Below are 24141 nucleotides of genomic sequence, written 5' to 3'. Positions count from 1 at the left end.
AAGAAAAATTTTAGTCCCTTAATCATACCATGATTATTTTCTTTTAATATAGTGACTTCTATCAATGATTATCACGATCAGCAATTGGCATCAATACACATTATTCGTATATGAAAAATATCCTCCTAAAAGCATTAACGGTGCGTTTTGTTTCCTCGCGATAATATTACGATAATAATAGTATATGTATATATATATATCTAATAAATACAAAGTTCTCGGTCAAAATTTCGAGAGACCGGTAAAAATGATCGGAATTACGGATAGCTTCTTTCTTCTCTGTTGCAGCGAGCAAACATGTAGACAAAAATATATATGTGTGTATGTATATTGTATATATGTATATATATACTTATGTACTTTTTTTTCGTAATTCTATGTGCACGGAGAAGCGAAAACTTTCAATCGTTTTTCGGCACGGATTTTTCCTTTTCGATTTATTCGATTATTATTTCGATTTCCTATATTTCTTACTTTGCTTCAATATCTTCTTGTTTGTAAAATCTACGTGTTTTTCCTTGCTTATGTTTGAGCGAACATTTTTTACGAACAGTAAGTTCGTACGAATTAACCTCACGGTATGGTTTCCATACTCTATGTTTCTGAAGGACATAGAGGTACTTTGAAGTTAGGATAAGAATAAACCAACCCTCATAATATATACATTCTTCTTATTTTCTTTACGTTTTCGTGCCAATGAATTTTTATTTATTTATATTTTGGCGACAGTTATTATTTTTCAGAGTTTCATCTGTGATTTTTTGATTCATGTCTATTAATTTATATTTTTTCTCCTTTTTAATTTTTATATACAGCCTTATACAGCCTTAATATTGGCTATAATATATTTTAAATGTGGTTCATTAAGAATCGTACAATTTACGAACAATCTAGTCCAATGTTTTGTAATTGATCTATTAATTTCTATTAATTTACTTTATATAAAATGCTCTATATATTTAGTATAACGAGGGATTAGTTCAATCTCATCCTACTAGCCGAAAATCGAAACACTTCATCGAGGAGAATTGTGGAACAATACGATCTAAATATAATTGAAACCCCATGGACATAACCATAAACATGCTATCTTACTTAACACAACAGGATAAAAACGCCTGTATACAAATAGCTCTCATTTTCAAATTTCCTACCCCTGAATTTTATATTGAAAGATCTTGTAGAGCTCTTCGAGGATCTCTCATTTCATGAAGCTCGCGCAAAAACTGCACGCATAATTGACGCTGGATCAATTATAAATCGCGCTCACGACCATTAGCAAGGTGCATCCCTCTAAGAAACAGAGAATTTTCTTTCCAGTCCATGGCACAACCCCTATTGACAAGATCGACAGCGTTTCACGCTCGAATTTCAAAACAAAACAGTCGGCTGAACTTTGTTTTTGAGGCACACCGAATTCGTGACTCTTTTTCAAAACGTATAACGAATAATTTTTTACAAATTGCGCCTCATTGCAATATTTTACGGTTCCTTCGATAAGAAAAGCTTTTTGGCATGAAAATTTTTATGCCAAGTGTTGAAATATTTTCGTGAACGAATGTAAGAAAAAAATATGCATGAATTTTGTTATATAACCTTGGAATATACACAACGAATTTAAAATAAGCATCTCCGCTCCTTAAGAGTAAGATACTTTTGGATTCGACTAATTAAAAAGTATTATATGTTGCAAAGGAAATTCACAAAACTCGGTATCATTGCAAAACAAAGTTCGACCAAAAGATCAGTTTCTTCCTACTCGAGAGCAACTTCCGGCTCGATGCAAAGGCGGGGCCGATTAAATCGCATTTACGCTGTATGTACAGGATGTTGAAAAGTGGCAGGACGGATATTTATAGTTATCATCTCGTGTCCCTTCGTTATAACGACGTCTCCATATTCAGATTCGCCCATTTGTTGTTCTCCGTTCTGTAATCCTCTACTCTTCCGGTAAAGCTTCGTCGAAAATTCGCGTTGTTTCGAACCGTTTTCGTTCGTCTTTCGGTCAATGAACGGGTCAGTTCTGCCTTGTTCGATGACCTAGGAACGTTCATCGGAGAAATTCTGTGTATCGTAGCTTGCTGATCGGTAAATTTGTCGCTGTGGCCGGAAATCGATCCTTCGTAAGGTGGAAAAGACGTTGCGTGTTGGTAAACGCGAGCTGAGGTTTGTCGAACGTTTTTGTCGAATTCTGTGTTGTCCACGGCGTCTGTGGACGCCGAGAAAGCGTATGGATAGGGATGTTGACGATCAAGTGGACAGGAAAAGGAAGAAGGATGGGAGCTGTCCGAGTAACGTTGTCTACGAGACTCTTGGAATCGACGTCGAGCTGATTTCCGGTCACAGGTGAGAGATCGTCCGAGTTGGCTGAGAACTGTGTGGTTTGGTGACTCGTCTGGCGAGGTGGAATCTACTTCTTGTCGCGTTCGAACTACGTCTTTTCCTCCGAAAGGATCGCCAGGACAAACTTCTTGTATCGGACTCGCAAAGATGAGAGTTCTGTGGGGGAAAATTTCAATTCGTGGGAGGATTCTTTGAGCTTTGTTTCGTTGTCTCGGTTTGTTTAACCAAGTTTTGTTTAACCAGATAGATTATAAATAAAGCCTTGGTACTAAGCCATTAAGCAATTTTCTTCCCAATTTTAAACAAATTTCTTAATCAAAAACTTACCTGTTGCTTTCACGTTTCGATCCATCTTCATTCTTATCCGTGGAGATATTCTCCAATAACTGTTTCTTCCTCCTTCCAGAAGCTGCATCCAAGCTTTCTCTCGATCTCGAGAACAGATCGAATTTTTCTTCAGCACTGTTCTTCGAAGCAGAATTCGGAATACAGCCTTCGTGATACGACGATCGATTCTCCAAACGTCTGATCACATCGTCATCCTCCCTGTCCGAGAGATTCTGAAGCTCCCTTGCGGTAATCAGAGTGTATCTCCGTTTATTCTGTTTAAGAATCGACTTGAGACAAAAATACGTTGTCGAATCGGGCAGTCCGCAAGTCTCGTTCGACATGGGATTCGCGATTACTCTGCTTCTGCTGGCTATCCTTTTCGGTATCGCGCCTCTACTCGCGTCTACAGCCACTGTAGACCTGGAATTGGCTTCGTCGAGGAAACAAAGGGATAACCTGAAGTTTCTTCCTCTTTCTGGCTCGCTCATCTTATCTTCACTAATCTCTTCCACTCTGTCCTCGATACCAAATTCTTCTTCCTGGTCGCTCTCTAGAATGTTCCTCAAGCTTTGTCCGTTCAATCTAAGGAACCTCGTGTCAACTTCCATCAGTTCCGATCTGGACCTAAGATTCGGTTCAGACATGTCTCTAGGCATCATACTGATCCTCGGGCCTCTTCTAACGTTCTGCAACCCCGTCATCGAACTTGTCTCAGGGTTTTCTACGTTACACTCGCTTCTCGACATCTCTAAGCTCTCCAGCTGTGCCTCGACCAAGAATTTCCCGCAGCTTCCACACTTGCCGGTCTCTGTCTCGCTGACCAAAGTGCAATTCGAAGGGTGTACTTCGATCGCGGTTTCTATCAATGGCTGTCTGGCCTGATCCACCGATTGGCCGTGTTCTTCGTCTTGTCTGGATCCTTCTTCCTGCGCGTTCATTTCGAAGGTAGAGGAGACGGCGTGGCAGGGACAGGTACATTCGCGCGACGTTACTCGACGGTTCGAATCCTCGTTCACTTCCTGTGTTACGACGCAGCCTTGTTCTGCCCGCTGATAGAGTAACGCTTCCGAATAACTCGGCACCATTTCCATTCTACTTGCGTCTTGGGACTCGGCTGGTCGTTGGTCCGGTGCTGGGTCCATGAGAAGCGCTTCGCTGTAACTCGGTGCCAGCATGTACGAGCCGGGCTGGTTGATAGTTTGTTGGCTCATGGATGCGTGTATTGGCTCGCTTCCGCTTGGTGTGTCGTAGTTGATTCCGAAGAGCTTGGTGATCTGAGAATTGTAATGCCGTTTCTGTTACTCGACAACTCGATGATATCGATCAAAATGTTCCTCGACTTGTTCATATCATTCGAGATAATGTCATTTTTATTTGGGATTTAAATTAGATTCAGATCAGACGAACTACGACTATAAGTAGTAGTTGATGGAGTAGCTTTTCACCTGATAGTCAGCATACTGCGATTTGTACTCTATGATCACTCTCAAAGGCCAGCTGAGCAATAGAGCACTCAAGCACCAGTAGACGTAGCGATTAGTGAACCAAGGGTTGCCAAGAACAGCCACCAGCATCGTGGGGTTTGAATTATATCCGAGATCTAGACCTTCTTTCATCTCCATGTAGTCGTCTCTCAGTTCCTTCGAACAATATGGCATCTTAATTCGTTGAATCGCACTCGTTCACTGGATAATTGTCAATCAAGAATTGTAATCATTCATGGACCGTGGATTCTTACGCAAATTTGTCTTCCACAGACTTAATTAGAGAAATAGAAATTGGATAAAGATTCGTTTCATTTAGTGTAAAACTCAAGTACCATACCCTGGACTCTACTTTCGAAATTTCAAATTTCGCACAAATGAAAATAAAAACAAAAATCCACGATCCAATCGGTTCATTCCAATTTATCCAATACTTGTTCCGCGAAGAATCTCGACCTAGCCTCTTCAAACTCTGTCGCCGATCTCATGTTCGAGAAGGCGAATCCTTTGCTGAGATTGATCTTCGTGATCGGCACTTTTGGATTCAGGATCAACTCTTTGCTGATGTCCTTTACGCCACAGTAGTCGTAATAGTAGAAAGATGTGGCGGCGTGGGTGTTTATCCTTTCGTAGTAGACCTGGAAGAGGAAAAGCGTCAGAAAGAGGGATAAATCGGGGATAGATGGGCCATTGAGCAAAAGTATAGATCGCCGAATCACTCCTTTGATGCCAAAGAATTTTCGCTTGAAACATTTTTTCGTCGAATTGTTATCCGAACCAGCTCAAGCGTCACGGCAGCCGATTCGTAAGAAATTCTTTGTACCTTAAATTATGAATTTGTAATGGGTGTAGAGTTGATATCGTATAAAGTTACTAGTAATATCAGATGAAATAAATATTAAGCAAGAATTTTAGCAAAGAAAGAAGGCGAAAGAGCGAATGGTCCATCTGTCCTCGCAGCAAGGTTCGGCGAGGCTCGCGCGAAGCGTATCAACGATTTACCATCCCGCGACTTCCTTTCGTCTGGATCACGAGATATGCGTTGCACGTTGCGCATTATGCGTTACCTGCGTCGTCGTGTAATTGTCTCCGTTTCTGTACCGGGTAATTTGACGTTTACGTCGCACGTAATGGTACGAGACAGCTTTCCACCAGATGGTCGGTTGTGCCGACTTTAGCTGCAAGATCTTCAATAACACGCTATCCTGGCTCTCCGCGTGTAACAAATCGATCCTGATCGGTGAATGATAACATTCCACCAAATAGACCAAATACAGCATCCCCATGAATGCCACCTGCAATAGAATGAAATATTTCGTGTAAATTCTCATCCTGTCGCCTTCCCTTCTCGTAATTTCCACTTTACGATACTTTCTGGATTTTAATCCGTCAAGTTATCTTTTAATAAAAAGTCCGAAAAAATTCTGCAGAGTTTAATGGCCAAACTTTAACTTTATAGAACGTTATATAAATATAGATTGTTATAAGAACAATGTACAAACAATTATAAGAAAAAATGTGAAATACACAGTGGTTATTATATTGTAACGCGAATATAAGTTTAAGTCGAATATAATCCTTGGCTGGTCGTATTCCATTCCAAAATATTCACCGTTTCTGTCGATACGAAACTGACAACGATAAAAGATTCAATTTATTGGTTTATACGTATTTATATAGACGGAATATACCGACAAAGTTTGGCTAGGGAAACTTGGAACAGCCAGTATAGAAATTTGGAAAAAATGCAAAGTTAAGATTAAGAAAAATTCATGGAATTCAAAGTTGATCAAGACAAGTTAATTTTAGTCAGATGGACTTTAATCTCTGCGAATGAAAATTTACTATGTTCGCCGGTTAACAGATTACAGAAAGCTGCTCGTTCAGATTATTTTAAGGAGAAAGAATTAATTTTAACGAATTTTAAATGAAAATCCACGTTTCGATTTCGAATATTCCAGGGTTGATTAAATTTATTTTTATGACAAACTAATTTGAAAAATTCGATTTTTCTGTGATAAATATGGATGTTTCGAATTGATTTTCCTATATACTTACGAGAATGTATATGTAGCTATCGTCACAGGGAGACACGTGTCTCGTGCTTTTAATTGGGTACCTCGAGAAATTGATTATCACCTACGAACAATTACCACTCAAAGTCCCTTCTTTTCTTAATTTACGAACGGTCAAGTGAATCGAATTGTTAAATTTTCGTAGTACAATGCTCGGATTGGATTTCCGTAATGCAGAGGAAGTGACGTACCTTGGTGACATTCGCGCATCTACACCACGTCACTGCGGCAAGGCATCCGTATATTAACACGGACAGAACCAAACATTTGCAACTTGGTTCTTTTTGCAAAACTCCGCAAAGCGTTTGCGAGACTGGTCGCTGCTACAGAGACATTATCATTCAGACAATTATTTCTAAAAACCTTCCGAACGTGAATTAGATATTATCCATTAATTTCGCATAAATTTCTCGTCAATTTTTCATCTTTCTCTTTCTTTTCTAAATAATGACAAAGTAAAAAATGTAACGTTGTGAAAATTAATAACCATGTTAAAAGTAATAAAATTACTGAGAACTTGGAGGGAAAACAAAGCAAAGAAGAGTTAAGAAAGGGACGTTTAAAAGAAACGAAATTCGAATGCTCGTTCTGCCAAGTATTTCTTGAAATTAGAAGTTTAAACGTACTTCCTCGTTTTCTCGATTCATCGTTGAGACAATCGAGCCAGGATACTTTCGAACGTGTTCTTCGATCAAAGTTGGAATATTCCCATTTCACGAGTGCTCCTCGATCTTCCTTACTTTCCCGATGCTGGTCTTTGCGCTGTAAGAATTTAATTGTTTGCTTCGACGGGGAAACGTGATTCGATAATCGATGCTAGATCGCAACGATCAAAAACAGAATTTTTCTTTCGTTCGTATTTCCAGAAGAATACGACTCGGAAAATATACGTTTCCGAAGGAAACAGAAACTGCCATTCTCCGAGGGAATCTTCCGTCTCCAACGAGTACGCGAATCAAAAATTCAAAAACTGCTCGCTACTTCACCGAACTCCCGGCAGAAAGCTACGGCATCCTCCGGATTACGGTAAACCGCGACACACGTTCCTCGATTCACCGATGTTTTCCACGCTCGCGGCTGCTTTCCAGCATCGTCGTTCCCGCCTTTTAACTTCGCGAGTTATAGCAGTTTCCGGCTATACGTACACCCGATTACTCCCCCAGCCAGTCCACGTACCAAATAATCAACGGATCAACGGATCGATCACGATCAGCCACCTCGATCAGCGAAACGAGGCTAAAACCATTTTCCATCGCCCTTAACCGAGTCTGTTTAATCAGAAGCTAGGAACAACAAGAAGAGTGGCACTTTTGAAGCGTTTAAAAAATCGTCGCCCGCAGTAACGATGTTTACCTTGCTGTTAGCCGCGCTCAAAGGTTAGCCATCAGTCGCTCGTGCACGAAGAATCGTTCATCCCAAGGCGAGGAATAAAATCGATCGCGTTCGGGGGATAGAAAGAAGGGACGCGTAGGGTGATCGTCGCCGAACGGCGTCTACTTATCGTACGTTTCTCTCCTTTTATCTCTGAATTCTTCCTCCACATCGTTCCTGGCATTCTGGTCTCTCATCTCACTCGTTTCTTCTTGATCCTTAATTTTTCTTCTCGATGAACAAAATTCTTCGAAACAATCGAACGAGAATGTCTCGTTAAATGTGTCGTGTTTACGACAATCGAACGATTCGATGGACAAATTGGATGAAATAGAAGAAGAACTCGGTGAAAATGGGTTCGAATCGGTCGAAGCGGAAGTCGCAGGACGCTCGGTCGGTCGCGTGAGCGTCAGCCGCGTCCTGACGCGCCCCTCGCCGTACTTTCGCCTGGAACCACCCCGATGCTACCCCGTCGGGCTAACTGACACCGTCGTCGATACGCGTTGCTCGCGGACGCGGCATCTCTACTGACATCCCCGCGTCGCCACAGCGTCCACGGCGTCGCCCTCGCCGGCGTCGGCGCTCATCGCGCTCAACTTACCCGCGGCTGCGCCCGCTTCCGCGTTCCTGCGTCCTCGAGTGGCCCGCCTTTGTCTTCGTGCCCATTCACCTCCCATCCTACCTAGCCAGGACGACGATCGTGGCGAGGTGCTTTGCATCCACGATGACGTGGAGGGTTGAAAATATTTTTCATTAATTTCCCGGGCTTGGAAGGACCGAGGCCAGGTGCTTCGCCTCCACCACGACCCCGAGCATTGAAAATATTTTTCATTCATTTTGTTTGTTAGCAGAGTTTGAAATTTGGATAGGTAGCTTTGGCACGGAAGGATTATTGGAATATATATATAGGAAGGTAGGATTTATTTCTTTTTGTTTGCATTTGATCAGGCGAAAGGAGGATTGAAATCAAATAGAATTCCTTCCGATGGCCAGCGCAGGATTGACCATTGTATATAACATGTAATGTCTTTATGTTAGAAGATCGATACGTGATCGATGTACGTTGTTACGCGTATAGTGATTGGCTACAAGGAGATTTAGCCTATTAAGAGCCAGGCAGTGATATAATGCGTAAAAATTGTGGAACGCACAATGTTTTTTGTTTTATATTAGTTTATTGAATTATGCACGAAAATAATATAAATAATATAATAATATAAAACAGAAATTGTTGTTCATCTATTATCACCTTATAAAACGAAAGAAACTTTTCGGACAACCTAATACAGTAATTTGGTGTTCTATCAAGAAGGCCATTGTATCAGTGGGAGATACAAAAATGAAGAATATCCTTGATTTGAAAAATTTGGTTTGTTATGGCGGCGTAAGTATTATAATTGAAATAATTTATCGTAGTACTATAAGTGCTTCAATTTATAATTTCATAAAATTGTTAGATTCTGGTAAATGAAGAAATAACGAGAAAAGATATTAAACGAGTCTTTAAAAGTTTCTTCCGTGATTACGATGGTTTACGGAATTGAACAACGCGAATTAAATAGATAGAAGTTGCAAATAAAAAATTCCATTAATACCACATTGGTATTTAATGGCTTAGGGCAGCAAAGAATCGAAGAAAGTTTGCAACGTGAAAGTTAGATAGGGTTGGCAATGTTCTCTCGTAGGGTGAAATTGATCGAAATTGCTGGTAGGAAAATGTTTGCTTTTGTAGTAGTCTCGATTACGTAGTATATACTTTAGCAAATTGTCCTTTTCGCTATCTCTTAAATATAATATGACGTAATATTTGTTAACATATCTGTATTTCCTAACGTAGCATATAACTAATACATATATCCTAAATATATTTTTTCCAAGAACAAGCAGAAATAAAACTTTGCATCGTACGATTAATTGAATTTTCAAATTTATCCTTCCATTTTCTACTTATGCGCCCGACATTGTAATTTTCTGAATAAATGCGCCTCTAATTAAACATGTCGTTAACAAAGTTCGTCTATCGTATCGCGAGGGCGTGGAAATATTTTTTCCAAGAAAAAGCAGAAATAAAACTTTGCATCGTACGATTAATTGAATTTTCGAATTTATCCTTCCATTTTCTACTTATGCGCCCGACATTGTAATTTTCTGAATAAATGCGCCTCTAATTAAACATGTCGTTAACAAAGTTCGTCTATCGTATCGCGAGGGCGTGGAAATATTTTTTCCAAGAAAAAGCAGAAATAAAACTTTGCATCGTACGATTAATTGAATTTTCGAATTTATCCTTCCATTTTCTACTTATGCGCCCGACATTGTAATTTTCTGAATAAATGCGCCTCTAATTAAACATGTCGTTAACAAAGTTCGTCTATCGTATCGCGAAGCCGTGGAAATATTCTTTGATACTCCCCTATCCTTTTTTTAACAAAACATTCCTCCACGACAGTACAAAAGAAACCCGGTGGAGGGTATTTAAATCACCTCCCACTCTCATTAATCCTCCTCTGCCTCCTCTTTCTCTCTGTTACCCTATTCGATCGCGTTTCACACGAGGGGACAACTGTTTATCGAAGTAATTAAAGAGGCGAGAAATACAGAGAGCCTACCGGTCGTTACGACGACGAAAATTACGGCTGGTGTTCTCGCGCCGTTCACACAAATTTAAAAGCCGCCGAGATATTACGTCGCGTCGCTCGCATTTTGTTATCCGCCTGAGAATCCGCGTCGTCGCAAAATGAATTCATAAAGGCCGACAATAAGTTTTCCACAGTGACACTGGAATTATATCAGTTAATGTTAATTTCACGGTGGAAAATGCGAATACTTTGAAACATCGTTGGCTATTACGAAGCTGTCCGTATGATATAAAAAAAAAAAAGAAAAAAACGAATTTCCTCTTGCGAATAAGAGAACCTTTCATTCAAATTACATCGATCGATGCTTCATGGAAATGTTTCACGACATTTGCCTAAAATCATAACGCCTCTGATAATATCTGTATAGAGACACGTGTCTATGAAATAGTAGATCGATCACTATCTTTGGAAAAAAAGTGACGAAATTAACGAATAATGATTTCTAAACGATTTATTTAAAGCCATAGCCTTTACGACGATATTTTTATGAGAAAATATCGTGAGTTTATTAATTAAAAGATTGATGACTATCTATAACGCAAAGCAACGAAATTTGTATGTGTAGGTACTTGCAAGGAGATTTTATTAAACATTTTATGTTTACCGTTCGAACGAGCAAAGAGTTTTAATACCGTGAGAAGGCTATTATCATAAAAAGACGAGGTATTATCGATGCATTATGCGTTAGACGGTGGATGGTTTCTAATTTTTTAAGAGTACAAATTATATCCCTTTGTATAGTATGGGATGTTTTCCGAAGATAGTTAGAGAGTGAGAAAATGCTGTAAAATTTCTTACAAAGAGATTCAGCTGGATATAACGTCTCGAGGAATTGAGAACAGTTTCTTTAGAGCCGCCTCAGCGAGGCGGAATCAATCAGAAATCTTTAGTCAAAGTGTCGATAGCAGTAACGTACAGATTTAGTGTCTGGCTAGGTTCGATTTAATATTACTTATTCTGGACAAAAAATTTCTTTATTCTTCAATCTGCAAGATATATTAAAATACCTCTTTTTGTTCATAAGGCGATATTGAGTAAAAAAAAATTGACAAAAGCGTGCTCATCATATCTTCTTCCTGCGATTTTTGTATATTTATAAATTTCAAAACGTGACAAATTCACGGTCGTCGAATGTTAGTATCTAAAAATACGGAAGAACTTATTATTTCAATTATATTTCCGCGTTCGATTTGACCACAAAAATCGGTCTTTACCGTAAACTTGATATCGTAAATTTAAAAACTTGAAAATTGCTATTTTCTTATTTAGATATATCTTTTCTCTATACCAAAATACAGATATCTAAATACATGGATCTTTATTCCTCAAACACCGGATCTTATAAATTGAGGAAATCAAAGATCGATCTCTCGTTATTTAAATAATATCGTTTCTCGATATCGAAATACAAAGAACGAGAGGTCTCTTAAAACTTTCATAAATGCCAATATCCCTGCAATTATCGTTTGAAAAATGTTTGTTCAAAATATCCGTTACAAATTTCGCTCAATTTATCAAGCAGAAATTGTCAAATAAAAATCTGATCGACGTTATCACGAAGCTTCATCACCGAATATCTCGGTTCGAATCAATTTAAAACATGGAACAACCCGCGTGTAGGAAAGTCAAACATTCGAGTGGTTGAGCAAACACATCCGCGTTAGCATTGTATGGTAGCGAAAGTGACATCGGTTCGAACAACAGGACGTGGGAGTTTGCGCGATCCTGTCTCATGACTTTTAGGACACCCTCTATTTGTATTCTGACCATGTTGGATAAAGACACGTTTCGGCGCCGTCTCGTCGCCTATCTATTGATTGCAATTTGAGATGATGGGAGACGAGCGAACACGCGTTTATCCGAAAGTGTATGCCCGTGTCAAGTTCTATTCGGATAGCAATGAAATCCCCTTTTCTACCGGACGATCAAATCCCCTGGATTACCCTGACATCGACTAGGCTTGTACTCACTCGTTACATTATCATGTAGAATTTTGGAATCACTTTCTCGTATGTTCCGCATTGTTGATTTTGTTATTAATTTGAAATCGGTGTCATAGTATAAGTACGACGACAGTTTCCTTTAACGCGACAGACTTTTAATCTCCGAAAGAGTCTTTTAAAGCAAGAGAATATCAAGCTGAGATTTGTTCAAATTCTTGAGTTTTACGAAACGCGCTTAATGAACGACACAGGTTTGTTAAAAGAGCAAGTAACGCAAGTAAATGTTTCAGAATATGCGTTCGAAATAGAAAATGACTTAGCGATGAAAACGTATTGAGATCGTACGTAAGCGTAATATCGTAGAATCAAAGTCACTAGCATTCGGTTATACTTTTGTATCGAACGAAGTACGAAATACGTAATATCTAGAAAAAGGAAAAAGCAACTTTGTATTATTTTGAAAGCATACGTCCAACTTAATGGTAGAATCGAAGTTTTGGAGGAGTGCGTCAGACGTCCACGTGGGTTTCTTGTTTGATCGTCAAAGTATCCTTGAACGTCGGGAAGTAGGTTCTCAGGCGCCGTTTAGCCGGCATAAGAAACACGTCGCAAGCTCCGTGGGAGAACAGAGACCATCCAAACGGGAAAAACAGAATAGAAATCGTCGAGCAGAAGGGTGTTCGGTTGACATGGCTTTCAATGTTCGAAACATGGTTTTTGGAGTAATAAATCAACTTGGAGAAAGATGTTGCTATACAGAAAGTTGGAAATTCTTTAAAAATTGTGTCGAATTGAAATGGAAGATTTACAGGACCTTTGATTTCGGGTCAATTCACAGTATCGTCGTTATTGAATTATTTACGTTATTTTTTGAATATTCTAGTTGATAAAAAAATTGATGTCTAAAAAATAATTGTATCTCCTTTATAAAATATTATTCAAAATTCTTCTGTGGTTCAGGGAAAATAGAATCTCGAATTGTTAATGAGAAACGGTAGTTTTTCTTGGTTTATATGCTATCAAATAGAGCGTCATCCGTGTCGAAATAATTTTCATGTTAGAGATTCGTATTCGAATCTCTTGGGAATAATATTCAGAGAAGAAAATAATTTACTCGACTCGATAGATATCGAAAGTCGAACTACTTTTTCCCGTATTTCATTAGATTCATAAATAAACATTAGATTTCACTTTCAATAATATTTCAAAATCGCCTTTCCCTAATGTTGCAACTTGTTTTCAAGTACGTAAGAAGCCGACTGTTCTCTGTGTGAAGAATTGTTCCGCGCTCTTAAGCCTTTCGAGGGTGCAGGCCAGTTTCCAAGAACGAAAAGTCTGGTAGAAAGTTGCCGCGCTCGTGGAGGAACGTGTACGACTCTTTAAGTAGAAAAGAGCATTGCAAGAGAAAAACGTGTCTCACTGCGTAATAAACGGCAAGTGTCGCCTATAAAGAAACATCACATGGCAATTAACCTTGCTTACCACCCAATGTCGTAAAATAACATTTCCATTCTTCTATTTTCCTTCTGTAAGAGTTATGTTTCTACTGCAAATGGAAAGCTTATGATATTTTGCCAAGAACAGATTGCGATTTAAATCAAAATTACGATATCAGAATAAAGAAAAAAGTCCGAATTAAACGTTACTTCAATTTCAATAATTTGGTATTTAGATTTAATATGTAGAATATTAGCTGTTTTCTTTTTTTTTTTTTTTTTTAGAAAATTAAGCATAATTGATACTTTTACGCGAGAATTATAATTATGTAACGAACAAGAAATTCAAAGCAAAGTTTTGTTATTCTTTGTAAAGCGAATTCTTTAGCTACGTTTCTCTTAAAAATGTAATTATACATAATTGGTGATTTTATAAGAAGAAGACTCGCACTTTTACGATAAACAGAATGTTACTTTCCTAGAAATTTAATCTTCACATTAACCATACGTAATTTCACAGCAGTAATTGTAATTAACGATTCTACGCGATAAATCCGAACATTTCCACTGAATGAAAGCGTCCTACAGTATGTACCGGGAAACGAGCTATGTTTCGCGATATCACGCGTGTTACATCCTACTCAAGTAGACACGTATTAAACGCCACCCGACGTGATACAATCCCATTTTTTGGATGCTGGCCAAAACCGCATTTTCTCTATAGCACGAATCCTCGAACGTATAGCGATCGGTATCAAGGATTCTGAATACGTCGCAGGACCATTGACGTATCATCTCAACATTAGCATATTATATACACCTCGCAAAATTCATTCAGTTTCATCGATTCGACCAAATAGTACACTGTTCTTTCTCCTCCTGTCTTTCGCGAAAAACATCCAACAGCAGATTATAAAAGCTGTCGTTAATTATCTAGTTTCGACTGACGACGTATTTAGGCCAGTTGCCTGTTATTTTTGCAGCCGGCGACATTGTCTAAACTGCTCGGCATCTAGCGTCGGGAGGTTGATTAAAATCAAGCAAGACTTAATTAGGCCGCTATCATTAGGAGAGAAGCAGCGCTCTACTCGATCTCGATAACACGCCTTTGCTTGGTCAAGAACTCATTTACGTAACAAATTCTTCGCCCCTTCGCGGATAACTATGTACGATATATCCCGTGAACTTAGTCTCGTGCAAGATATTTCGCGACTCGGTGAAAACTCTCTTTCTCGGGCATTAGCGGAGGGGGAACAAATATTTCACTTATCGAAAAGAAAAAGAATTTCGAAAAAGATTATATATATATATGTTTATATATATGTTATATATATAATAAGAAAATATACATGCATAGGGAGAAATATTAATATACGAAATTTTGTTGAGTTCATTGAGCCTTTCGGGCAGTATCACTTTGTACGTACGTAGACTATGAATATTTTACGATCAATTCGGTATTATCGATTAGGGGTGTGAATTATTGAAACCGATTCTGGCAGTGATAAAGGGGAATTTCGTGCTTTCTTTTCCGGCTGAAGCTACGTCGAATATTTTGCGAATAGTTTGTGACGTTTATTAATGTATCAACTGTTTTCCCTTAGTAGAAGATACCTTCATGATATTTTTATCAATTATTTAGCCTAGAATGATAATTGTTTAATCGAGAATTCTTTTAATTATTCAACACCATACATCGTTAATATTCAGTATACATCCACTGAATGAAGAGATAACTGGCTAGACTTCTTTAAATATTTCATTGCTCTTTGGCAGGAAGAAAGTGTTGTTAAAAATCTACACGACCTTTTTCTTTGTAATATCAAGTTCCTTCCAAAACCGTCGTTAAAATTTTGTTCCAGCGCCCAGCGATTGGCGATTAAAATAAAACGAAAGGAACACCAGCCTGTTGCCTGTTTTTGTAAACAACGGGTGTTGATGCACTCTTTCGTGGCTCGTGCGAGAAAGACTGCACTCTGATATTGTGCAACGGAGCTCAATCGAACGGAAAGAGCCGATGATCGGTGTACTGTGACTAATCATTGCCCGGTAGCCTTGTCCATGAAAAGGTAGTGCAAGTTGGAGCGCGAATAATGCGCATGCATGCACTTTGTATTTATAGCCGCGATCCTATCGTGTAGCGAAAATTTAAGTGGCTCGAGTCTATCCACCTTGCAAACCTTTCTAGTCGATGTCGTTACAAAATCTCGTTCGTTTGACAAAACGCGATATCAAAAAATTGTTATCAATTTAATTACCAACTCTCATCAGCTTTTTTCGTCGGATCCAAAGGGTTAAGTCGAAAATGATCAAGGTTTATAAAGGGAGAAATATGTTAAGGTTGATGAGATACTGGAAACCACCGTGAAGTTACTCAGTGATATCGGTGTTACGAGTTTCTAGCTCCAACGACTATACATAGTCTTCGGCTAAAGATAGCAATAGGGATAGAAGCTGAAGGCTTTAGCTTCAGTGGAAAGATAATATTGATATCGATCTGTTCGCAAGTAATCTGGTCTTCTATTTGTCATCCTATGATTTTGTAAAAATTATCGCTGGACGATGGTTTGGTTATTAGTTAATTATTGATCGGTCTAACTTTAGACTGAAGTTAATTGTAGCTTAACGAAAAATATATCAATTTCTTTCTAATGCGTAATGGCTCGTATAGACTGAGATACAGTTGCTAGAAACACTGTACCCCAACAATTGGCCAATCGTATAGAAAGAAGATGCTTCCTCGTTTTTTGTTAAAAATCGATTGATTTGAATTCGGATACGGTATTTCTGGTAATCGTATTTCTGTTTGTACGAGGCTTGACTGGATGGGATTCGTAGAAACGAGAAAGAAAAGTCTGAAAGCGTTCGATTGAAATGTAATTTTATTTTCATTAAATATATAATCATGTTACGCGATCCGAAGTATTGCCTTTCACATTCCACCCGACAATTACAAAAAAAAGCCTGATCACGATGGTCAGACATAATTAGAAGAGAACGCCTGGTAGAATTAGAGTAGAACGAGTTAGTGTGTTTAATTACGTGTACGTGTAAGTGTGAATGAATCGACATTGCAATTGACAGAGAGATTCGGCCTCCAGAGAGCTTTTGATAAGTCTGTTCGTGGTATTTACACAGATCCGTACGGATCTGAACGTTAGCAAATGCGCGAAAGGATGTGTAATGTGTATATTGCTGTTCGATCATAACCGCCAATGATCCTCTAAAGGAGCAATCGAATTATCGAGACGAGTTTAAAATCACCACATCGAACGAACATTTTTGAAGAGTGACTTCGAATCTTGAGACTTTGGTTCCTGACTAAAGTACATTTAAAAATGGTACAAAAATCGTTGGTTCGCGTTAAACATGGCAATGTAAAGGGATCAGATCTATACGAGGGGGAAGAAAGATTAAAAGGAACCGTTTGGAATGCCTCAAAATGTCGATTATATCGTATCAACGCAATTGTCTTAACGCATTACGCTCTGAGGATATTAATTAGAGTAAAATCAATGAGTACTTATCGCCACTGGTTTCTGAATGATTCGTGTTACGTATCAAATTGAGAAAAAGGCAGACGAATTTTGTCGTGTCCGATGCGGCTCTGCCAGAACTAGCACGTTCACAAATACGGACATACAATATCGATAAATATAACGTTATGTATTCTTGTATATATAATATATAATATATAATATATTAGTATATAAATAGCACGATCCTTTACACTAGAATACAGGGTGTATATACATATTACACGATGGATGGAGTCTTTCGTAAATAGTTTCAACGAAGTACCGAGGAGTTCTCCTTAAAATTCTAAGTTTTTATGTTTCGATCCTCGCGAGTAAATCTTTATGCTCGTCACGGGAACCATTCTCCAATATTGTCCTTGCTCGTCGTTCATAAAATGCTTTCTTAATTGCAAAAGTAGGAAAATAGCGAGGGAGGTTCACCATGGATCGTGCTCAGATCTTTCGCTAAAGTCAGAGAGACCGGGAAGGCCTGTCTTTGGTGAAGAGGACGGAGAAACGATAAGCAAGTTGTCGAAAGTCGAATTCAACTGATGAAATCTGTCTCGAGAAGTTAGCAGCTCGCTGACCATTTCGATGTCGACATAATGAAATGCTTTCTTTCGTACATCGTCTAAACAGTTTCCCTAACAGTACGAATCATCTAATCGATTAAGTACGAAACTGTATTCGCCTGAACGGAGAATAAGAAACTCAACCTTATCCTTTTTCAAATAGCACACGACCGCTTATTTTATCTTGATGCTATCACAAGAAATAGAAGTGAAATCAAAAGAATGATTCATCAACGTTGCACTGTTCTAAAAATGTTCGTAGCGACTAGATTCTTTCAGTGAAATCGTACGGGGTTCTTTCGTTCTAGTTTCATTCTTTAAAGGGGAGAATCGAACGATGGAACACGGTTTTTTTTTCAATGGATTTCGCGCAGTAGTTCACTTTCAATGAAATTGAACTCGATCGTTGAACTAATCGTTGAATCCATGTTCGTGACCGTAAATGTAAGTCGAATCACGCCAGACACGATCAGCTCGTTCACTGTTGATAACCGTTCACCTGGGCTTGGCCTTCTTGACTATCTATACTGTAACCGGTTATGCTATCCGGACTCTGCAGAGACGCCGCGTACAGTGGATTCACCGGTGTGGAGTTTGTGTCGAACTGGGTCGAGTCATAGACACTGTGATTCTGCGAACAAAAGAACAGTTCTCGTTGCACCGTTTAACAAAGCTGTGAGAAGTGGCAGCGGACAATATAGAACGTTTCATCATAAACAAAATTTGGATGATCGTAAAAGATCTAGAAACTTTAAAAATCTTTAAAATTGATAAAAATTTGATTTCGTGCAAAGACATTATACAGTGAAAATTTCCACTACTATACATAACATAAGGTTCGTGTACTTTCAAGCTGAGTGCAAATAATTCATATATCCCACTTTTCTTTTGTGTCTTTGTCTTTTCTGTTTTTTTTCTTCTTTGAAGGTAAAAAAAGCGAACGATAGGGTTTGATGTGAGGAATATGTTGGTTGCAACACAAAACAAAAATATTAGCGTTATCCACTGCCAAGTTAGTGTAAATAAATAAAACCAAGTGCATCAGCTACATTAATGAGTTTAATTAAATCTAGACATGCTATATATGTACACATAATAAAGCATCTTGTGCGCACCTCTATTTTACACTATGATACATCTATATTGTTATTTAACAAATACGCGTTATAATTCTTCCATGTCAAAGGATAATCCACTTTGTTCTAATTGATCAAACGAATTGAGTTTAAGATTAAGATTCTCTTATATAAAACTAGTGACTTAGACTTTACACCGATTATTAAAACAAATATTTACAGCAATTCATTCTGCATATAAGATTTAGTGTAATGGGGGGGAGAAAGACTAGGATTTACTTCGATATTTTTCTCGTTGTTCTGAGTGTTCGAAGTTGTCAGAGATAATAAATAATCACTCAGTCCACCAGACTCCTTTTTCTTTGTATTTTGCTTCCTTTGTTTTTCGTATACCTCCTCTTCGCTTGTTGAAGAAACAGGTTTAGATAATAAATGTTGCGTGACGGTTGAAGTATCTGCTGAATCAGACAATGTGTCTTCAACATCGACTTCAGACATTGCAGTGCCAGTGTACTGCTTCAAAGGAGTCGGTTCTTTCTTTTGTATATTTTGCAAATCTTGCGCAGTAGTATTGCCTTTCGTCAAAGACTCTTGATGAGGCGTACTGCTATCCAAAATGGATTGCAACGTATTTTCTAGCGGTGGAATTTCAAAAAATTGGCTGGATACGTTACTTTCAGATCTCTGTCGTTCGTGCGTCAAGCTACCCTTTCTTGTTAAGGAGAATAAATTAGTATTGCTATCGTTTAACCGGGGTTTATACAAGAAGCTGCTAGCGGTGTTTGGCGCGAAAAGCAAATTTGAGACGCTACTAGGCCCACCGTACTTGAATTGTGACGTAGACCTGCTTTCCCAAGTATGGTGAGTCAACTTTAGGTCTAGCGAGCTCTTTTTGGAATCGATAAAATTGTCGGATTTCGTTAGGGGATAGTTCTTGAGGTCGGAAGTGCTTTTTTCTGTGCTCAGGCGTCTGGAAAAGCTTTTGATGCCGGATGTGGATCGATATAAAGCGGCTGGGGAATCGTAGATACGTCCGCTACCACTTCTGGAGTCTTTGGTGGATGCTAAGGAGTGCAGGGAGGTTTCATGTTTTGAGCTGGATGATTTTAACACTTGCGAACCATACAAGGGCATGTGAATAGATGGAGTATGGACCTGATAAATATAATCGCTGTCTGTTTTTAACGAGGAGAAGCTCTGTTGATGCGGCAACGACACCGTGTCTTCATCCATTGCATCGTCTACTTGTGCCTTGTATGAAAACATTATCGAAGGTTGTGAAACTCTGTAACAAAATTTTTCATTTGTCCCTGTCCGCAATTTCTCGGATATTAAATTATTTTTGAACATACGTAGTAACTTACCCAAAAAATTCAGACAGGAATGTATGATAAACCAAAGGTGTAAAAAGTGTCAAATAAACTGCAGCAGTGAAATCCACGACACATAATCCTACCGGATTTTGTGTGTAGTTTAGAAAGCCTGCACCAATTGATTGTACTAAGTCGAGCATAGCTAACGTACCAGCATAAATGTAAAAACTTTTTTTTGCTGCAAAAAAAAAGATACTTTGTGATATATAGATACGTATGAAGCACCGAATATGATGAGGTTGATCAACATACTTGGAAGGGTTAAACGGTCTCGTAACCGTGTCCATGGCAGTATTAATATAAAAAGATATATCTGTAACAAGATTGTAATAATAACTAGGATTGTTTGCAGTGAATATGCATCGATGCTTATTTCATTGTAGATTTACCATTGTGAAAACAAGACTGCTGCAAAACCAAAACATCATTCCCCCGTGACCAAATACATAAAAATCTCTACTAGGGATATGGAATGTATCATCTGGTAAAACTAGCTCCAAGGTTCCTTGGGTTATGGTAAAAGCCAATGCTATAAATGACGTGGCAAGTAATACCCTACGAATACTTGAGCGACTATCCAAATGTCCTACAAATAAATAGTTATGTATTTGGAGTTTTTTAAATAAGCAATCTTAAATAACAAAAGCAAAATCAACTCACCAAAAGCCAAACCAAATATAACCACGCTCATCTCTGTGGACAACAGGAAAAATCTCACTGTTACCCACAGTATTTTGTCTGCTTTGCCACCAACGGTGGCTGCTGCATTTACAGTCATTGAAACGATACATCTTATCACTGAAATCACTACATTACAAATGACAAGTCCATAAAATGCTAAAAATATTGGACTACTCGTTGCTCGTAATTTAAGCCGTGCTCTATTAAATCTCACTGTGATAAATAAAAGAAACAAGAGGTTTGGTATCAATATGACAATGTCCCATATTCGTACTCTGGAAAACAAAAAATAAATTGGTACAGGAGATCTGTAAAAATATCTCTAAATTAACACTTACCTTGAATCTTTGATTTCTTTATACAGGATCATCTTGCAAAAATGCTCCTCATCATCCATTGGTGAACTAACATTAGGAATCATTGTACTGCTCAGATCATACGTGTGTAACCAACTTTCAGAGACCTCTTCGCGCACTGCACCATACATATTTCTCGTTTTGTTACAAACTTTATATCTGAATCATCTCTCAACTTTACACTGGTAAACAAAAAAGTGACAGTATGTGTCATCCTAATGTAAAGTACAACAAGCAACGTCTACAACGTAAAAGAACATCGCGCTTACGAAATCGTATGTTTATTCAATCGAAAAGAAGGTATAAATTAGAAATTCCTATCTATCTCATTAAAGCATTCGAACTAACTTTTCTGAAGCATTGCTTGCTAATTAAGGTGACATAATAAACATAACCTAAAATACTTGGCAATATTCCCAAGTGACGACCTTCGAACCTGCTAGAAACCGATGACCGACCAAAATAACGACATATAAACATTGAACTAACCCCGAAACTGTTCCCGCGAAATAAATGCTCTTTCTTATTGTTTAATCAGCGGAAAATCGATAAACGGTAAGTCTATTGTGTACCTGTCAAATTGACACGATGCCACCGCGTATAAAATCAAGAAATTACATTCGAATAGATTACCGCTAATTGAATAAGGTTCACGGGCAAGATTTACGCGACTTACCCATTAGGTGCATAATATTATCGCTCTCATCTTCTCCGGAGGTAAACTATAACTCGCCCCTAGCACCGCACAGTTTCGAATTGTTGTTCGGCGTGTATAATTTCGCGCAGTTATTTTACGCTGCTACCGCACTTATTTATCCGTTTGTCTTATCCACACACAGTCGTCTGGTCTGATTGGCATTTTGCTATGAAATCCCAGTGTCCATTCTATCAGTCAGCTTCACGCCGATCACTCTGTCCCTCTCTTTTTTTCGCTCGCAGTAACGCCACACGGAGCTACCAAGAACGGTGTATTTGATAACCAGTAAGAGGAACGCGTAACGAAGTGCGCGTGACCGCGTAGTACGTGATTTCACGTCCGTATCAAATATACGTTTATACGAGGAGAACGACGATAGTAGACGAGAAACGAGAGAAGGTATTCGCAGGTGACGCCACGATTTAACGCCTATCATAAAGGCAGCGCTTCCTCTTCTACTCGTGAAACAACGACTTTCGAACGACGATGCGGACGCGTAGATCGTAGATTACGAAAGGTTTTCTCGATCGTCAGTCGCTTTCACTGAATCATTATTGCAACGATGACGGTACGGTGAGCAAGTTAGTTGGATAGGTTAGGTTGTTGGAGGAAAAATACACGGAATGGCCGCGAATTACTGCTGAACCGGGAAATACGAAGCTTCGCGCTCTATTTACCATTCCGTACGAACCACGGTCTGTTTAAGGATTTTTCGAAGCGGTTACGACAGACGCGAAAGTAGAGTGGCTTTACGTGGCTCGTTGGATGGAACGAAACGGGTAATTGTCCAATGATTTTCGTGAGATAACGATGACCGTCGATTATTCGAGCGACTTATTGAGAAACGTTCATCGTGATATCCCTGCGCCGGAAGTCGGTCAAAGTTTTTTCGTTCAAGGGGATTACGAGTATTGGCACTATGGTTGCGATGGTTTTAACGATAAGGTCTGTAATTTGAACTTATTTTTTGGGGAGAATATCAATGGAGAAGAGAGAAAAACGATGAAATATTGAATTTAGGGTTGGGGATGTGGATATAGAACTCTGCAAACAATATGCTCGTGGGTTATAAGGAATCGGAACTTGGACCAATCCGTCCCAAATATCAGACGTATACAGGAAGCACTCGTCACGCTGGATGATAAGGAACAATCATTTATTGGATCGAGGGAGTGGATAGGGAGTTTCGAAGTAAGCCTATGTGCGAAGAATTACCGAAAAGATATCTTGCAAGAATAATTATTATACAGAATAATTATATATATAATAATTATACAGCCTGTATCATAAATCCTGATGAAATGAAATAAGAGAGGCATTGATTTTCCTTGCAGAAGTAATTCGAATTTTTATATTCAGAAATTGTATTAGATACAAATTTATTCATTCCACTGAAAAACATTTTTTTATTCCTACTGAATATTTATCAAGTGATACAAGCGCACTTGACTTACCTTTTATTTATAAGAAACAGCTGAAAAGATAATACTAATTTGATAGATCTTTCACCCGTACTTGCAGGAAAATATCTTCTTTTTGTTCGTACCACGATTTCTGATATACTCTGCAGCTAACTAAACTGTTCTAAACGCAATTTCGGAAAACTTCATTTTTAACATTTATGTCCATATGTCCATTAGCGATACGGCCGATAAGCAGTATCTACTCTTTTGCCAAAAATAGAAGTAAACAAGCTAATTTCAGTTATCTTATAGGTATGCCTTGTATTGAATCACTTGTACGAGGTTCTCAGTAAAATCGTGCATGTTCCAAATGGTAGAGCCTTGCGGGACCAAGTTCCAGTTATCAAGGGTCACTTCGAGGAATTCGGTAGTCCAATCATGATGGGAGGAGATAGGGATTGTTCAAGTAAGTGCGTTGTAGGAATCCACGAGGGTGCAAACAACACCTATTTGTTAATCGTGGATCCGCATTTCGTTGGCCGAGCAACAGGAACAGAACAATTAGAGAATTACCGTTGGGTGAAATGGCAACGTTTGGATGATTTCATCGGCAGCTCCTTTTACAATCTCTGTTTACCTCAGATCAAGTTCATAAGTGGATACAATAAATAGTATACTGTATATACATGTAAATACATCTGCATTTTCCATAATTATTTATCGCCTATTTTAATTCTATTGAAGGATTATCTTTGTGAAAAAAAATTGGTGTATGGGATATTTTAAATAAGAAAGAAAATATTACAAAGTTACATAAATATAATGTGATGGTTGGTATTTTTGG

The 24141-nt window shown here is 38.5% G+C and overlaps 3 protein-coding genes across 9 annotated transcripts; 1 reads left to right on the top strand and 2 right to left on the bottom strand.

Moving 5' to 3' along the window:
* Positions 1–853: 853 nt before the first annotated feature.
* On the bottom strand, positions 854–8135 carry LOC117207148. Of its 6 annotated transcripts, XM_033447073.1 has the most exons (10): positions 7586–8135; positions 7409–7515; positions 6859–6994; positions 6424–6555; positions 6216–6296; positions 5225–5452; positions 4592–4795; positions 4119–4313; positions 2671–3947; positions 854–2499 (listed from the first exon to the last, which is right to left on the bottom strand). In XM_033447073.1, the coding sequence occupies exons 3-10, from the start codon at positions 6877–6879 to the stop codon at positions 1881–1883; spliced, it is 2757 nt and encodes a 918-aa protein (XP_033302964.1). In that variant the 5' UTR covers positions 6880–6994; positions 7409–7515; positions 7586–8135; the 3' UTR covers positions 854–1880. The 6 variants fall into 6 exon arrangements, with proteins under 6 accessions (XP_033302964.1, XP_033302963.1, XP_033302965.1 ...); XM_033447072.1 differs by lacking the exon at positions 7409–7515; XM_033447074.1 differs by lacking the exon at positions 7409–7515 and having other exon boundaries at positions 7739–8135.
* Positions 8136–16485: 8350 nt separating this feature from the next.
* On the bottom strand, positions 16486–22115 carry LOC117207145 (transmembrane protein adipocyte-associated 1 homolog). Of its 2 annotated transcripts, XM_033447069.1 has the most exons (8): positions 21874–22115; positions 21180–21379; positions 20821–21116; positions 20550–20746; positions 20413–20473; positions 20152–20338; positions 19943–20072; positions 16486–18342 (listed from the first exon to the last, which is right to left on the bottom strand). In XM_033447069.1, exons 2-8 carry the CDS (start codon positions 21326–21328, stop codon positions 18190–18192), a joined length of 1173 nt encoding a protein of 390 aa, XP_033302960.1. In that variant the 5' UTR covers positions 21329–21379; positions 21874–22115; the 3' UTR covers positions 16486–18189. The 2 variants fall into 2 exon arrangements, with proteins under 2 accessions (XP_033302960.1, XP_033302959.1); XM_033447068.1 differs by lacking the exon at positions 16486–18342 and having other exon boundaries at positions 18753–20072.
* On the top strand, positions 21676–24053 carry LOC117207146 (ufm1-specific protease 1). The gene is made up of 4 exons (XM_033447070.1): positions 21676–21752; positions 22601–22839; positions 22915–23085; positions 23610–24053. The coding sequence occupies exons 2-4, from the start codon at positions 22705–22707 to the stop codon at positions 23967–23969; spliced, it is 666 nt and encodes a 221-aa protein (XP_033302961.1). The 5' UTR covers positions 21676–21752; positions 22601–22704; the 3' UTR covers positions 23970–24053.
* Positions 24054–24141: the final 88 nt, after the last annotated feature.

This window comes from Bombus bifarius, unplaced genomic scaffold (genome assembly GCF_011952205.1).
Source record: "Bombus bifarius isolate JDL3187 unplaced genomic scaffold, Bbif_JDL3187 scf7180000008023, whole genome shotgun sequence".
In the NCBI taxonomy this organism is placed as follows: Eukaryota; Metazoa; Arthropoda; class Insecta; order Hymenoptera; family Apidae; genus Bombus; species Bombus bifarius.
This window is presented reverse-complemented; position numbering and strand designations above follow the sequence as displayed.